Raw genomic sequence first — 16,355 nt, 5'->3', positions numbered from 1 at the left:
GGCCCCGAACTTGCTCGGCCCGGTTCCAGGGACTCCCCACGGGGAACACACAGTTGGCTCCCGGCAGCCAAGGCCATCTCGGGGCGCCTTGCCGGGGTGGGGAGTCCTGTCCCGGGGCCGGGGAGGTGGAAGCGCCTTTCCCTCCACGGCTGAGCGCGGAGATGGGGCCTGAGGGGGCTTCTCCGTTGCTAGAAAGTCTTTCGTTCAGTCTCTGGAGACAGGCCGAGGGCTGCACTCGACGTTGGGGACTGATTAGGTACCGCTCTCCAGGCAGCTGGGAGCCTGGGAAAAAAGCAGTAATCAAGCCACAAAACTCTCCCCAAAGAGCATTTCATATGTAGATGCACCACAAAGACACAAAATGGGGCCAGGAGCCAGGTAGCAGAGAGAGGCCGCGGCCGCGCGCAGGAGTGAACGTGTAGCCTGAGTCGGGGCACGCGGGAGGCGAACACTTCGACCCTCAGAAAAAGAGCAACAGCAAAGAGGCAGGTCAACTTGATACTTTTTTTATTGCAATAAAAGAGCATTTTCCTCCATCTCAAACCGCCCGAGGCGTAAGATTGGGTTCCCAACCTTTCCTCGGACTTCCCCCAACCAATTCAGAGTCTTTCGAAGCTCCTTCCGCCGTCCAGGGGCTGGACCGCTGAGATGCGACCAGGGGACCCGCTGCTTCACTCCAGCAGGGGAGGGACGCGGCAGAACTCGCCCCCTTAATCCCGGGGAGACCAAGCGCCCAGCCGAGCCGAGTGGGCGGGGCATAGGGGCGGGCTCTGCTCATCGGGGGCGGAGCAAGGCAACCCCTTCTGCGCTACTATTGGCTGCGGGCCGCGGACTGGCGGGCGCACGTCACGGGCGGGGCCCACCCCCTTGGCAATGTCTTCAGCCTGCTGCACTCCTAACTTAAGCATTTATTCCACTGGGATAGAAGCGGCAGGAGCAGCGTTAGCACCGGCGAACCATGGCTGGGATTTTTTATTTCCTCCTCTTTTCGTTTCTGTTTGGGATTTGCGACGCTGTCACGGGTTCCAGGGTGTATCCCGCGAATGAAGGTAAGAACGGGGCGGCCGTTCTGCGGTCTGGGACAGAGAGGCGAAGATCGGCGGGTGAATGGTCCCCGGGAGCGCGAGGCCGGAGGGTGCAGGGGGATCCCGGCGCGAGCGGTCGCCTTGACTCCGGAGAAAGGGGTCTGGAGCGAGGAGAACCACGAAGGGAAGGCGGGGAGCGGCCGGGCAGCCTGCCTCGGGGCGGTGACCCGTGCGTGTGGCGAGGTTGCCCAAGTTTGTAGCGAAAGGACAAAGTTTATCGGCATCCACCGGCGAGGGCAGCCCGAGGTGCCCCGAGGGGAAGCATGGGAGACAACGCCAAGAAAACAAATAAATAAATAAATTTTGTGGACCTACTCCTACCGCCACTTACCCGCTCAGCCCAGGTCGAGGGGGAACGGAAACCTGGAGGTCCCTGAGGGTATGGTGGTGCTCTCGGGTTCTTGCGAAAGCTTTGCGAGCTCTGGTTTCTGCAAAGTTTCCCGAGCCCTGCGCTTCCCGGGACCTGGCTGCCGGGCCTCCGCCGCGCAGCGGTCGTGGCGCCGCTCGCCGCTCGCCGGTGACCTGATTTGATTGCTAGCACCCGGCGTCAGATACCTTTCTCCCAGCCGGGCCCCTGCGCCGTCGGGGTGCGACTGCTGGCCTAGGGGACACCAAGCTCCTCTTGTCATCCCGCAGACCTTGGGAACCCGCTGGCAAGCTGAACGTACTCGAGTTTTAGCTTTTTGCCCCTACAACTGTACACCGGGTTAGTCAGAAGGGAACGTGCCGGACCAACTGAATCAGTATAGGTGCTCAGTTTTATGTGCGTCTGTTTGGACATGCTGGAGGGCTGTGTGTGTGTGTGTGTGTGTGTGTCTGTGTCGGGGAGGTGGGGGTTTATCATTTAGTTTCTGATGATCTCAGAGAAGGGCGAGTTGCGTGTGCGTGTGGGTATGCGCGCGCGCGCGCATATGGGTGTCTGTGGGTGCGCGGGTGTCCGCGTCGACGCGGACAATTGTGTGCCTGTGCTCGAGTGCCCCGATTGTGTGCGCTTCTGTTCCGGCAATGCTCGCGCTCGAGCCTGCGCGCAACTGGCTCGCCGACTCCTTCACCTCCCCACCCTCCCCCATCCATCCATCCATCCATCCATCCATCCATCCGACTGTCCATCTTGCCAGGATCCGTGCATCCATCCCCGTACAATCTATCATTTTCCCTGTTCCGAAGGAGGGAGCCAAAAACCAACTTAGCCTTGGCTGGGCGGGCGGTGCCAAGAGCTCGCCGGACGCAACCTCCTAGAGATTCACACACCTGCCGGCAGACAAGGCTTGGGAGGAAAGAGGCGCTCTGTCACCCTTTCGATCTCCTCTCTCCTACCGACGTGGGCCATCTCGGTCTCTGGGGTCGTTCCTCTGAGCGGTATCGTGGATCCCGCGTTCTCCTGACTACTTCGCACTCTTGTTAGGACGTCCCCCAAGACCTCTCTGCACCAAACGCAGAGATTTTTTCCTTTTTTCCCCTTGTTTTTTCTTTGGGGAACAAAACTTGGGAGCCCTAGACAAAAAAGGCGGTGATGGAGCTGTAGGCTGATGTAGAAAGGAGGGGAGGTCAACCCCTCTCCGACCCCTCCTCCCCCTTAAAAATTAATTCATTTTGTTGCTTTTTATTCCCATCACGTTTTCTTTTCTCCCTTTTACCCTCCCTTTCTACTCCCTTCCTTTTTCTGTAAATTGGGTCTTATTGTTCCCTTTGTGTCCCTAATCCACCTTACATAAATCCAAATGGATGTAGCGGGCTTTTCTCTAGAGACCAAGAGGAGAGAAGGCGGGGGGCGCAACTCCGGGCGGGAGCGACCCGGGGAAGGCTCTACATTTTAAAATAATTAACAGAACCTAGGAATTCAGGTTTCTCGGGAAAATCAGGAGAAAGAGACTCATTTTTAACTACTTTGACGTCGGGGTGAAATGAGAGGAGAGGTGGGCAGAATTCAGGGGCCGGGGGGCGAGACTGAGAGTTGGGGTGCGCACGAGCAAGGATGAAGGTTTCCCATTTCCCACCCCTCCCCCCGCCTGAAGAGCCAGCCTCCCTGATCAAATTAATAACCCAGTGGTTCCTTTGAGATGGGCCTTACGACCCTCAGGCCTGCAGATCTCGGTGGGAAAGACAATGTGGAGAGTTTAGGAATCCATTGCGTCGTTTTCAATGTTCTCGGTGCCTAGGACTGTTCCAGCGTGGGCGGGGTGCGACCGCCGTATAGCCGCCCTCCCGGTCCCCCCAAGCTTGGATGCATACTCTTAGGTGTAGCACAAGCATACAAAATCTATTAGGCAGTCCTCCATAACTAAAATTTAAACCAGTGATTTCCTCTTGGGGGAAGGAGTCTCCGATTGTCTTCAAAAAGGCCAAAGAGAATACTTAAGTGTATTTGCATTCTAATTCCACACGTCTGCCATTTCCCCCTTCTGAAACTTTGATATTTAAAAAAGCAGCGGATACCACATCCAGGGCCTATTTATTTGGTGGTGGAGGGAAAAAAAAAAAAATGGTAGGGGAGAGAGCCTTTTCGTGACCCTTTTGAGTACTCTCTGATAGAATTCACTTGTGGCTCTGTCACCACGATGATGAGTTATGCGGTCATCTGAAACTTGCAAAAACAAATAACTCTAGTAGATACCAGACAGAGATGAATGCAGATTTTGCTTGGGAGTGTAACTGCCCTACATAGATATATTTATTTTTTGAATTGTACTTGAGATTCTCAATTCATCCTTTTTAGAAAAAGAATCAACTGAGTCCTGGGATGGAATTTTAAATGCTAAGCAAAGTTAAATAAATAAGAACCTGCAGATTTAAAGAGGGGAGAAGATCGAGTGAGTGATGATTATTTACATAAGTGAGACCGGGTTTAGGTTTTGATCAGAGTTGGATATGCACACCCTCGGCACATATGGAAACGCTCAGGCAAATGGTTTTTTGTAGTATTGGCTTTTTGCAATTGGAAATTAATCTATTTTTCTTTGGTTTTTTGCAGTTACTTTACTGGATTCCAGATCTGTTCAGGGAGAACTTGGGTGGATAGCAAGCCCTCTGGAAGGAGGGGTAAGTTCTGAATTGCTCTCTGACCCACAGGGTAAAAAGGAGTGATTAGCAACTTTCTGAGAGTCCTAATGGCGTGATTCTTGTTGATTGTGGCCGGGGGTCAGATTTCCGCCATGGCCTATGAAGTGAATTACGCTTTGTTGGAGAAATCCTATACTCCCTTTGGATAGCTCTGTCATGGAAGAACTGGAATCCAAAAGGGGTTTCCAAACTAGGAGATTGGTGGAGGCATTGCCTTAGATGCCTATTTAAGACTAAAACACCAACAAGAAATACGATCTGGGGACCAAATTCATATATATGCCTATTGCTGTGATAGCCATGAAGTCCTGACAGGGTTAATTTTAGAGCAATTGTTCTATTTCCAGAGGAGGAAAATGAATAAACAAAAATACCAGGGAGAGAACATTACTAATCGTACCAGGAGCAGGTTTAGTTCTGTGTGAGAGCAGCGGGGGGCTCTGTAACTTGCTATGACAATCTTAAATCAGCTGCTTTTCACTTGCACGCTGAGAGAAAGCCTTACAAACTTGTACCAAGGGCAGCATCTATGCAGAAAAAAAAAAAAAAAAAGCCCCAAGTTTGGCATTGTTGTTACTAAATATGAAAGTTAAAGTATTTGGAATCTTGCATCTTTGGGGACTGGGGAGGCTGGATTATAGAGTATGAGAGGGCATCACTGTTCGTTTCTTCTTGAATTTGCCGTGAGAATAGAATAGAATTAGGTCAATAGCTGCATTCTCCTACCCCATCCTCCCCCCCTAATAATAGGTCAGAATGAATCAGCTTTGGAAAGAAGTCAGTACAATGTGTAACTCTGGCATCTGCCAAATTAAAACTCTCAAATCCTTTAAAAATTAAGCATATCATCCTACCTTTACATGCTTGATAGTCTGTGACCGAGTCATTTGATTAAAAGCAGTGGGGGTGAAAGATTAGGAGTCTTTATCGGGCAAAAATTGTAATGCCAGCACCCAGTATGGCGCTTCACACCTGGCCATTGAATAAACAATAAAGGATTGAAAAAAATAAAGATTCACAGAAACTGTTATAGAAGATGGGCTGCAAAAATAAGACAAGGCAAGAATGGAAAATTTTAGGCTTTCTCCAAAGCAAGTCTTGTCATCCATTTGAAATAAAATGGAGATTGTCCTGCCTTCCTGTTTTTCTTGCCTGAACCTGACTAAAGTTGGTTGGGTCTCTGCTGAAAAATTCTAGTCTGCCCTCAAAACCATTTTTTTTTTAAAGGGAGGGAGAATGATTGGCAGGTCTCTGGCAGTGTAGACAGGCTGTATTCACCGCTGATTGCAGGCAATTGCCCTCATCCTTTGAATGCGAAGAAAGGTACAGCTTTATCTTGTGAGAGTCAGACTCTTGTTAATCCTATACCCTGGAAAGGTCATTGATTCAAGGAGGCTTTCCCATACTACACCAGAGGTATTGCTCTGTAGGCTGAATGTATTCCCGGACTGCTGGCAAAACTGAGGATGGAAGGTATCGGTACTTGCATTAAAAAAATTAATGAGCCTTATTTTTCTTACTGGCTGTTCCCAAGTTTGAAGAGAGGATACATCCAGTATGATTTTGGACCTGACTTGTTACACTAAATATACATGTGGCCTATTGAAAAGCAAGGAGTAACACATTTTCAAGTACAGTTCATGGTCTATCTAGTTTCTGGGAAGCTTTTATTGCAACTTAATACGCTACAGACATCTCCCTCCCCCCACCCCAGCTCCCAGAGAACTGTTGAAAGAGCACCTGGTCACTTTTTCTAGACACAAAACTTCTTTTGGTTGTCTCCGTGTCCCTTAAAAATATATATATATATACTGTGCATAGCTGACTGTACACAACCCAGAACCTTTTATGGGCAGAATGTGGACTTCTGAATATAGAATGTATTCCTTCCCTTTCCTTAACTAGCATGTGTGTAATGTTTTAAATATTGTTATGAAACATAAGAAATGAAATTTTATTTGTGTATAATAGAATTAGTCCTTCCAAGCTACATAGTAGCCATTGAGAAATTATGTGCCAAATTATAAAGTTTAATTAATTTCTAGATTTTGTAATAAAGAAGACTTTTTTGGGGCCTAGAATGAAGGGGTAAATTGGATATCTAACAAGTAGGGGGTGGATTGGCTTTAAAAAAGTCTTTCTGAGTGTAAAAGCGTATTTGAATCTTTTGATTTTTCTGAAATCTCTACTTATTGTTAGAACAGTTCACATCTTTCTTGGCTGGAAATCTGAGATTATAATTTTGACGAATAATGACATTTATTTGTTGCTTGTTGTTGTTATTTTTAAAAAGAAAAAGAAACCTTATTTGACAATACCACCAGGTCAAAAATGAATTGTAGTCACTGTTCTTTCATTTTTCCATCAGAACAGCTAAGCAGAACATGAAAATAATGGAAAGTGATGGTTTCTGATGGCAACATTGTAGCAAAAACCTAATTTCTTTTCAGTGTTCATTTAAAGGAGTATACTGAGTTTCTGACACTGATTGTAAAATGCAAAACTAAGGGGAGATTTGTCCTTGTTCTGCTGAATTGATCAATGTGTTTAGACAATTAAGTTTGGGCTGGAAAATTCGAATTAGACCTGAATTATGTGTATGAACTGTGGAGATATCCCTATGTGCTTTCATTTACATTGATAAATGTGTTTTTCCATATTTCCTTTGTTCTGAGATGAGAAGCATGCTGAGTAGGTTTTTTTGAAGGTGGGGATCTATTTTTGGATTTACATGAATTTCCCCCAAATAAGTAAATTACTGGTGATTTATTGCTTAGTGGATAAAAAGAAATTTTAATCACCACAGGGCACTTAACTCTCCCAGTTCTAAAACTTTCATAATGGTGGCAGATGAAAGGGATACAGACTTTTATGCATTATGGCCCTTCACATAGTAACATTTCCATCCATTAATAGTTTTCCAATGCACAGATGGGAAACCTGTTAAAAGATATGTTATGATTCTATGTACTTCATTGGCTTGAATGGAGCTTTAAGTATAGCTATTATAGAATACAAATTTTTTTAAACTATCTTTTTTCTTCTAACTATATTCATGTGTTAGATACTTAAGCTGATTTGTACCAGATCTATATAAAGAAATTACTGTAGATATTAATGAAGAATTGGAGGCTGTCTATCAGTCTGGTAGGAGCCCCAAATTATCTTGCTGCTTTTAGGATTACTTTAAAAGCCACAGCGAGAATGAAACTACAACGCTAGTCACAGTGAATTTTGCTAAACTCAGATTATCCCACTATGAGAGTCTCTATGTTAGGAGGTAGATTGAAAGAAAACCCTACCATCCTTCTTTAATTTTCTTGGGCTTTGACTCCTAAATACCACTTACTGTTTTATTCTCAATATCCACAGTCTATTTAGAAGCAGTGCACGTGTGCATTTGTGTTTACTTTGTTCTAAAAATAAGAACAGTATACAAACTTTTTGACTGAATACATGTTCTTGAAAAGTGTTCTACCATTATAAATGACAGTGTATTTGAGAAATCTAACCATAAAGTTTACTCTCTATCCTCCCAGGATTACCAAAACCAAAATGGTGAGATTTTCTTTACCCCTTTAAAGAGTAGTGACATCGCCAAAAAAAAAAAAAAAAAAAAATAGACTTTTTTTTTTAGGTGTTAGAGAGCAGAGTTCTGACAGGAGCACCACTGATTGATAACTGTCTTCCTTTGGCAGACTCTGCACTTCCTGCTCTTAATTTGCAGGTCTCTGCTCAGTTGTTGAAACAATACACATACTAGTTTTTTCATTTATGAGTAAGTTTGAACTGTTGTCACTTGAACTTGTAGCAGTTGTAATAGGTGAATTTGAGGTTGTTAGACCACCAGGAACGAGGAACTGCTGAGAACTCAAAAGCAATCAATCCAGCAAAACCTCTGGATCTGAGGCAAAAGAGTGAAAATTAAAATACTTTCCCAATATAATATCACCTTGGTGAGGAATTAGTGCTGGGTAGCTTTCTTTCTTACTTCAACAAAAATCATCACTGTGCTATGAGGGTAAAATAGAACTGATAAATCACGGTATGATGAAATTTTTGTAATTGATGCATTTCCTTTGGATCTTTGCAGTGGGAGGAAGTGAGCATTATGGATGAAAAAAATACGCCAATCCGAACCTACCAAGTGTGCAACGTGATGGAGCCCAGCCAGAATAATTGGCTGCGAACTGATTGGATCACCCGAGAAGGGGCTCAGAGGGTGTACATTGAGATCAAGTTCACCTTGAGGGACTGCAACAGTCTTCCGGGCGTCATGGGCACTTGCAAGGAGACGTTTAACCTGTACTACTATGAATCGGACAACGACAAGGAGCGTTTTATCCGAGAGAGCCAGTTTGCCAAAATTGACACCATCGCGGCCGACGAGAGCTTCACCCAAGTGGACATTGGCGACCGAATCATGAAGCTGAACACGGAAATCCGGGACGTAGGGCCATTGAGCAAAAAAGGGTTCTATCTGGCGTTTCAGGATGTAGGGGCCTGCATCGCCTTGGTTTCGGTCCGAGTGTTCTACAAGAAGTGTCCGCTCACCGTTCGCAATCTGGCTCAGTTTCCAGACACCATCACAGGGGCCGATACGTCTTCCCTGGTGGAAGTTCGAGGCTCCTGTGTCAACAACTCAGAAGAGAGGGATGTGCCAAAAATGTACTGCGGGGCAGATGGTGAATGGCTGGTGCCCATCGGCAACTGCCTATGCCACGCTGGGCATGAAGAGCGGAATGGAGAATGCCAGGGTAAGGAGAGCCATCTTGTACTTTTCATCAGGACCGCGTGCACATAATTAAATCAGAGATGAGGCTAAATGGAGTAAAGCCAGTAATTAGCAGCCCCTGTGGGACGTGGTGGGACAGAGGGGTCTAATGAGTAAGTGCTACAGCTCCAGGTGGCAAAGCTAAGACGATCCTAGTACTGACAAAGTAAATGATGCTGCTGTAATCAGCAGAAGGCCAGACACGTTTGCTAACAGGCACTTAGATCTGAACCGGCTTGATGTGCCCTCTGAAATGTAAATGAACAAGCTGAAGAAAGGCCTTGATTGATCCTTGCTTAAAGAGGGCCGACCCATTTTCGAACCATGGTTCTCCCGTCCGTAAACATCTCTCCTCGTGTGGATGTGTACGTGAATGATATAAAGGTGGAATTAGGATTTGTTGTTCCAGTTTCCTCCAGCTGATTAAAATTGAGCTGTGCGAGGAAAGTCCAGTTTTTCCTGCCTTGTGGACCAGTGTAGACATGGCCCAGCAAAGTGGAGCGGCAAGGTGTCGAGTGCCTTATGTTCCACTGAGCACCCATTGATAGGGTTTCCAAGTGAAATGAACCTTGATGAAAGCCCTCTTGATTTCCCTGAGGATGTGATAAAGAGCTAGGAAGGGTCTTCTTATTCGATCTGTGGTGAGAGGCAATAGTAAATTGTAATCCATTTTGATTATTGAGTTTCTGAAGAAATCCAGATTTTTTTATCATGTTAATTACTATTTCTCATATTACTAAGGTGACTTTTTTTTTTTTTTTTTTCCTCTCACCTAAAGTTCTGTGTCTGCAATTCCCTCTTCCCTTATTTCGCCTTTCCGGGGAGTTTGCAAACTCGTCTTCTTTATAGCAGCTTTGTGTTTGAGGAAGGACTGGGAGTAATCCATATTTATATGGATTGCTCATGTCATGTGTGGATTAAGCCTTAAAAAAAAAGCAGTTATTCCAAGATTTTAATTTTTGCTTGGTATTTATTTTCAGTGGTTGTTAATAGTCTGCTGCTGCCAGTCTTATTATGGTTCCTGCTAAAGCGTGTAACTCTTGGTCCCATCTCTGGAACAGATCAGATTAATCTTTTCTCAGGGTAATTGTTGAACTGTAGACTGCATTGCCACATGGTTCATCTGATTTGGCGATTAAAGAGCCCGAAATAACTGACTGCCAAACAATTTGTCTGGCATTTCAACCATCTTAATGACAGGGTGGGATTAACTATGGAGCAATCCACTTGACTGATTGGAAATCAACAGTTATAACCTAAAGAAAGTTGCATTTGGGGTAGTTTGGTGTCATAGAGTTATGCATTTCTCCTTTCAGAGTTCATAAGTGTCATTCTTGATCTGCTATAGTTATTTCTAGGCATAGCTAACAATGACTGTCTTTTAACTGCATGGAAAAGTAAAACAGAATAAAGGCTGGCAACCTTTTCTGTTGACCTAGAGTCAAAAGGTAAACCTGTGAACTTGAAAATTTAAAGGTTGGAATTTCAAGGGTTTTTTTGTTCTGTTTTGTTTTTACAAAGGTTGATTTCTTGCCATTTTGTTAACTCTTGACTTGGCAACTACTAGGTAAGCTGTACCAAATGGAAACCCTGAAGTAGATTCTGGTATTAACATGAGAAAATACGCGAGTGCATTGTTCCTGGCACTGAAATTACAGTCATCATAGCAGGAAGAGTGAAATGAATAGGGCAGTGACATTGCATCACATTTTAGAGTAAGTTATTCTGCCTTTTTGATTTTTGTAAGACAGGACTTGCACATCTTTACATTTCAAGATTCTTATGTATATTTAAACACACACACACACACATTGTCTTCCATTTCTTGCTCAAACGTTCATGCTTCTGGCATTAGTGCATTTCTCTGTATCTAACGTCATTGATTTCCAATTGTCACAGAGCCCAGTAACTCATACATTGCTGCACAGTGAGACTCCTTGACATTTTTACAACCCAAATGAGGAGGAAAAGAGAAAAAGATGGAGGGGGAAGTGAATGTAAAGGCAATTGAACATGGTAGTGGTTGGCTTTATGGAAATAACCTTGGGAATCCAGTTCATCGTCATGTGGTCCATGGAAAGGGTGAGGCTTCATGTTTTAGGTCCAGTCCGTTTCTGAGCAAACTGTTCCTAACACAAGGCGAGATATGTAATGGAAGGGGAAGGTTGATTAAGCTATTTTTGAGAATCTTTGTTCTCTGCACTCTTGCTACCCAGGTATTTTCTTTGCTACTTGTAAAATGATTACATCTTTCAAGAAGACACTTCTTGCACAAAACCTTGCACTTTGCTTGTATTAAAGACTACCAGGTAAGAATCTCTGATGAATTTAGGGAGGAAGAAAAAACCTGAATGACAACAATTCTAAAATTCCAAGTTTGAGTGAGAATTTTTAGGGATAACTCAAGACTGTAAACATCTTAAGAGTAATGAAAATGGTTTCCTCCATCCGTGCCATCATTTCTGGAATATCAGGATTATCTAGGAAGAGCAGAAAGAACATCGACACAAGGAAATGTGTCTCAGTTTGGTCACTTAGCTGCAAGACCTTGAGCATTTCTTAAGCCCTCTGAGCCTTGGTTTGTTCATCTATAAAATGGGTTGATAATAATTGTACTTAGCTTAGAGACTTGCTAGGAGGACACAGTGATGTAAAATTAGTAAAAATCACCTTTTAGGTCATAAAGCATTAATCTGATGTTAATGCTAACATTTCCTGTATCCCTCAGCTCTTACCAAGGTCATAGCTGTTGAACTTTAAGGTTGTTGAGTTAAAATGGTAAAAGGGAAGTCCGTCTTACAACCGCTCTTAGAAGTCAAGGACAAAGATAGGAAGCATTGCCTTTGCCCTAACAAGGAATAACATTCATTTGAAAATGATATTTGGACAGTGTCATTTTTTTCCCCTCCCCTACAGGAAAGAGAACTTTCTTCTGAGTGAAAGAAAAGTGATTTGGAAGTGGGACAAGAAAGACCAGGGCGTAAAGGGAGCTTAAGAAAGGATATAAAGGAGAATGGGCAAGTCTTCAGAACTCTGGCAGCAGGTTCCTCCCCAATTGTCTTTTCAATGGGTCTGCTGTGGCAGGACAAATAGAAGAACAGGTGAAAGGTCACCTACTTCCTCATCCATCTTCCTTGGGGTCTGGGAGGTCAGAGTGAAGATTGATTAAGATCTTAAATGTTTGACAAAAGATCCTTGGGCAAAAATGGCCAGGGCGGGTGGGGGCCTGGGGTGTGCTGTTGTTTGCATCTAACCCTGGTCTTCGGCTGGAGTCCTCAAGGGACCTTGGGGACACGACTACACTTCCTCTTGGAGTTCTTACCTCCAAGCAGTACATGCAAATGCAGACGGAGGTGAGTAGCCGCGTCAAAAGTGTCAAGAGCGGCAGGGTGATGGCGGGCATTGCCCTCTGAAGCAGCTGCAAGTTCATTCTGCCCTTGAATACCATTTTCTGAAATGATCTGGCTCAGTCCCAGCAGGACAAAAAAGAGTGTAAGCCACTCATTTGTCTTCTCCAGGAGAATGTCTGCCTGGTGTTAGCAGTAGTTTGAACTTGCCTAGTGATTGGGTGCAGTGGATAGGTAACTGTGCTAGTTAGTAGGAAAAAGGAAACAAAATCCTCCTGAGACATGTCCCCCCCACCCCCGGGAGGGAATGTTCCAGATGTTTTACAGGGTTGTTTTATTACCTCAGAAATATTAAGCAGGAGGAAGAGAGGAAAAGATTCTTTATTAACTTATTCTTTGCTTAATTAAAGAACTGAACAATGAAAGGAAGTCACAGATTTACTCTTTGTGAAAGATTAATAAGCAATATTTTCAGAGAGCATGGATAAAAATAATACTAATGAAAAGAAGACATTCTTATGGAGTCACTTAAGGCCAAATAATGCTAGGTAGGAATTAAACCTTGCTTAAATACGTAATTTTGCTGTAAATTGTTTGGGGTCCTCTATATCTAGGATCTATATTATATATCATTACATATATGATGCCTTCATATCAGCGAAAGGTAGCTTATTAAAAGCTCTTTTGAGAAAGAACGATACAGAAATGCTTTGATGGCTGTAAAATATTTCCCATCTGTGCTCTGAAAAGAGGGAGAGGACTGTGTTTAGACAAAAAATATTACTTTGTTTTCCTAATATATGATAGAAGGACCGTAGGAGAACGCAGTACGGGAAAGGAAGCATTTAAAATATAGTTCAGAGAGATACTGTTATATCCTTTCCACTTCTGAAATTTTTCTTCTACCTTTGAATCATGTCTTTAAGAATCAATTGCTCAAGTCACATGGCTGCTTTTATCTCTGGCTTTGAAGCATGGCTGTGATCATTGAAAGACACGATTCTTTACATCTGAGAAGAGCAGGGTTTAATTATTGTCCTTTTCCCGTTATACTTTTTTATTTTCCCTTCTACGTGTGACCAGGCTTCTTTTGTGAGTGTGAATCAGGCAATGGTCTCTATTTGGGATTCACCAAAGCACCACGTAGGAATTATCTCAGGGATGTTTGAGATTTGATGATTTGAGATTTAAGATTTGATGATTTATTTTAATCTGACTGAACTTCCTTGTACTTTTCAAAAATGAATTAAGACACAATTATTCTGTTAAGACTTGATTAGGAGAAAGACATTAAATGGCTTTTCAGTTACTACAGCGCGAAACAGAGGTGGTCATGATACGTGTTTGACTTTCACATCGTTGAATTTTAATACTTAGGTTTTTGGGGGGCAATTTTTTTTTGCATTTAATTAATGAATTTAACATTACCAAAGAACTGTATGCTTCAGACTCTTACTCCAACTTATTTCTGAGTTTCCACTCTTTATGATTTGACAGATAATGCAAATATATCTATATTCATGTATTTAAAAAAATTATAGAAATGGAATCATCTTCTTGTCATCTTGTTTTTAAGGTGCTTGACTGTTTGTCATGGACATCATTCCATATTAGAGAATATAACTTTTTTTCATCCTTCATAATTGATAATTAATATTCTGTAGTATGAATATATCATGCTTTAATTTTTTTCCTTGTTGGTTGATAGTTAGGGTGTCTTAGTTTTTCCTGGTAATATTTTTAAGCAAACACTTTAATTTGTGAATCATACATGTACATTTTTTAAGAAATTGGATTAACCTTGCTTTGTTATTTTTCTGGCTTTATCTTGGACAAGTGAATTTAGTAAAACTTCTTGACTATGAGCATGTATGTGGAGGAGGTCAGTCTAGGATAACCAGACAAGTAACACCACTGACAATTAAGGAACACAGTGGAGTCTCATTAAATGTTCATTGAATGAATGAATAAATAAATGCATAAGGTATTGTGGCCTGTTTCATATTAAACATTTATTTGGTGGAGTAGTGTTTCATGGAGTCAACATGATATATCAGAATCTTTGCATGTGACTAACGTATTATGAGGTCCTTTTTTGTAATTCCTACTTCAGTTGGGTCTTAACTATTTTCATCACGTTTATGAACCATCTCTATGATCTGAATGTTCAAAAATCTCTGCGGCCCATGAGTTAACACAGTTATTGGCACAAAATGGCTAAGACCTGCCTTTGAAGTTTGAGACTTGGGTTTAGTTTCTAGGTGTGCTTCTTAACCAGGTGTGCAACCATGGTCACTAACTTGACCTCCCTAACCTCAAGTTTACATCTGCAAATTGCTGACAATGGTATGTTATTATGTATGATACACACATATCAGCATGCATGTACAAAGGGTTTAGCACAGTGCCTAGAATGATAAAGCGCTAATGAAGTGGAAAATGTTATTGTTACTTTTATTGTTGTTCGATAGAAATATGGTGACAGTATGGGCTATTAGGTCATTGTCTGTCCAACAATGGAAACCGGTTTAGGGTTTGAAGTAGATTTTTTTTGGCGGGGGTTGGGGGGGTGGGGTGGGGGAGAGGTGAGGGCAGTGGTGACATATGCAAGGGTGTAGGGGATGGTATGAAATGACTGTTCTTATCTGCATTGATCAAATCCTCTGTTCTCCAGCCTACTGCAGTGATTCTCAAAGTGTGTTCCAGCTGGGTTCCCCAAGACCCTTTCATGTGGTCTGCAAGGTCAAAACTTTAATACTGATATGTCATTCGCCTTTTCCCTCCCCTTTTCTCATGAATGGAGTTTTCCAGAGGCTACCTGATATGTGATAGCTCATCTCATCAAATTGAATAGAGAAGCAAGTATGAGAATCCAGCTGTCCTCTGTTAAGCCAGGCATTTAACGATGTCACTCTTCTCACTAATTTTGTTTTAGAAAATAATTTTTTTCATTAAAACATATTGTGTTAACATGTAATGGGTTTATTATCGATACTTTTAAATAAGTTCCTCTCAGTTTCAATTTCTAATGGTAAATATTGGTAGCTTTAACCCACATAAACAAAAGCACTTTGGCAAGCTCAGTTGTTTCTAAGAGTGTGTAAAAGGGTCATGAGACCAAAAAGTTTGAGAACCGCTGCACTGGGCCATCAGCTTTTTGTTTTTCTGGCAGGTACAGAGAGTGTACTTCTGTCTTCTGTAGACACTTAAAGTAAAATAAGAAAGCTCTGGAAACTTTCAGAATCTGGGAGATTTAGGTAGCTTAGAAGAATGACATTTATTCAACCCTTTAGGTGTTTCTATAAAATTAGGCAGCAATTAGCCCTTAGCTTTTTAAAAACGGTTTATCTGTGTCCGATAACATGCCTCAGTGCTCTCTTAAGTTTTACTGTGCTTGTGAGAAGGAATGATTAAAGAAGGCCTCAGCTGGGCCCTGGACCCTGAGAGACTGTATCTTTTTCACTTAGGGCCTAAAACCTTTCTCACTGTGTCCCCTTCCAGCTGGTACCTCTGAGCTGTTTTTGGGGGAGGAGAGCAGGTGAGGTCACTGGGTCCCATGATCTGGAGGGTAATTAATAGTCCCATGACTAAATGGACATTTTATGAATATTCAGAGTCTGTTTGGGCTTCTGGGGAGACAATCGGGTTGGTACCGCTGACAACTCCCTTTGGAGACACGGAGCGTTTTCTGCGTGAATGCGGGTCGTCAGCTGTCCGCCTAGGGTTGCTTTTGCCGGCAGCAGATTCCTCATTTGCATATTCTGTATGCGCCCTCATGCAAAACAGCACACCCATTTCCCCCTTTCACAAAGGCTAGAGGGCTTCCTTTGGAAACTCCAGCCAAAATCTCCTTCTGTTTATGCAGAACCCAATGATTTAGACACCATGCAAATTAATTCGGTTTTGATTTGAATGCTTCCAGAGATTGGGGGTGTAGGCGGAGAGTGGGGTATTTGCACAGGGCCCTTTTTGTACACAACTCCGCACCCTCCCCGCCCCCCCCCCCACCCAGTGTGTCTGGTTGTCACTCCCCGGGCCCCTTGCCCCACGCAAAACAACCCACGGTCCCGCTGCTCTTTTTTTTTTTTT

General features: G+C 43.3%; 1 protein-coding gene across 1 annotated transcript in view; it reads left to right on the top strand.

Moving 5' to 3' along the window:
- Window positions 1–904: 904 nt before the first annotated feature.
- Window positions 905–16,355, top strand: part of EPHA4 (EPH receptor A4) — a 136,195-nt gene continuing 120,744 nt past the window's right edge. The window contains exons 1-3 of the mRNA XM_065880257.1: window positions 905–1,049; window positions 4,057–4,124; window positions 8,239–8,902. Coding sequence (XP_065736329.1) covers window positions 959–1,049; window positions 4,057–4,124; window positions 8,239–8,902 — 823 coding nt within the window. The 5' untranslated portion in view covers window positions 905–958. The remainder of the gene's footprint in view (window positions 1,050–4,056; window positions 4,125–8,238; window positions 8,903–16,355) is intronic.

Source organism: Phocoena phocoena, chromosome 7 (assembly GCF_963924675.1).
Source record: "Phocoena phocoena chromosome 7, mPhoPho1.1, whole genome shotgun sequence".
Taxonomy (NCBI): domain Eukaryota; kingdom Metazoa; phylum Chordata; class Mammalia; order Artiodactyla; family Phocoenidae; genus Phocoena; species Phocoena phocoena.
Note: the sequence above shows the minus strand (reverse complement) of the source record. Positions and strands in the feature narration are given on the sequence as shown.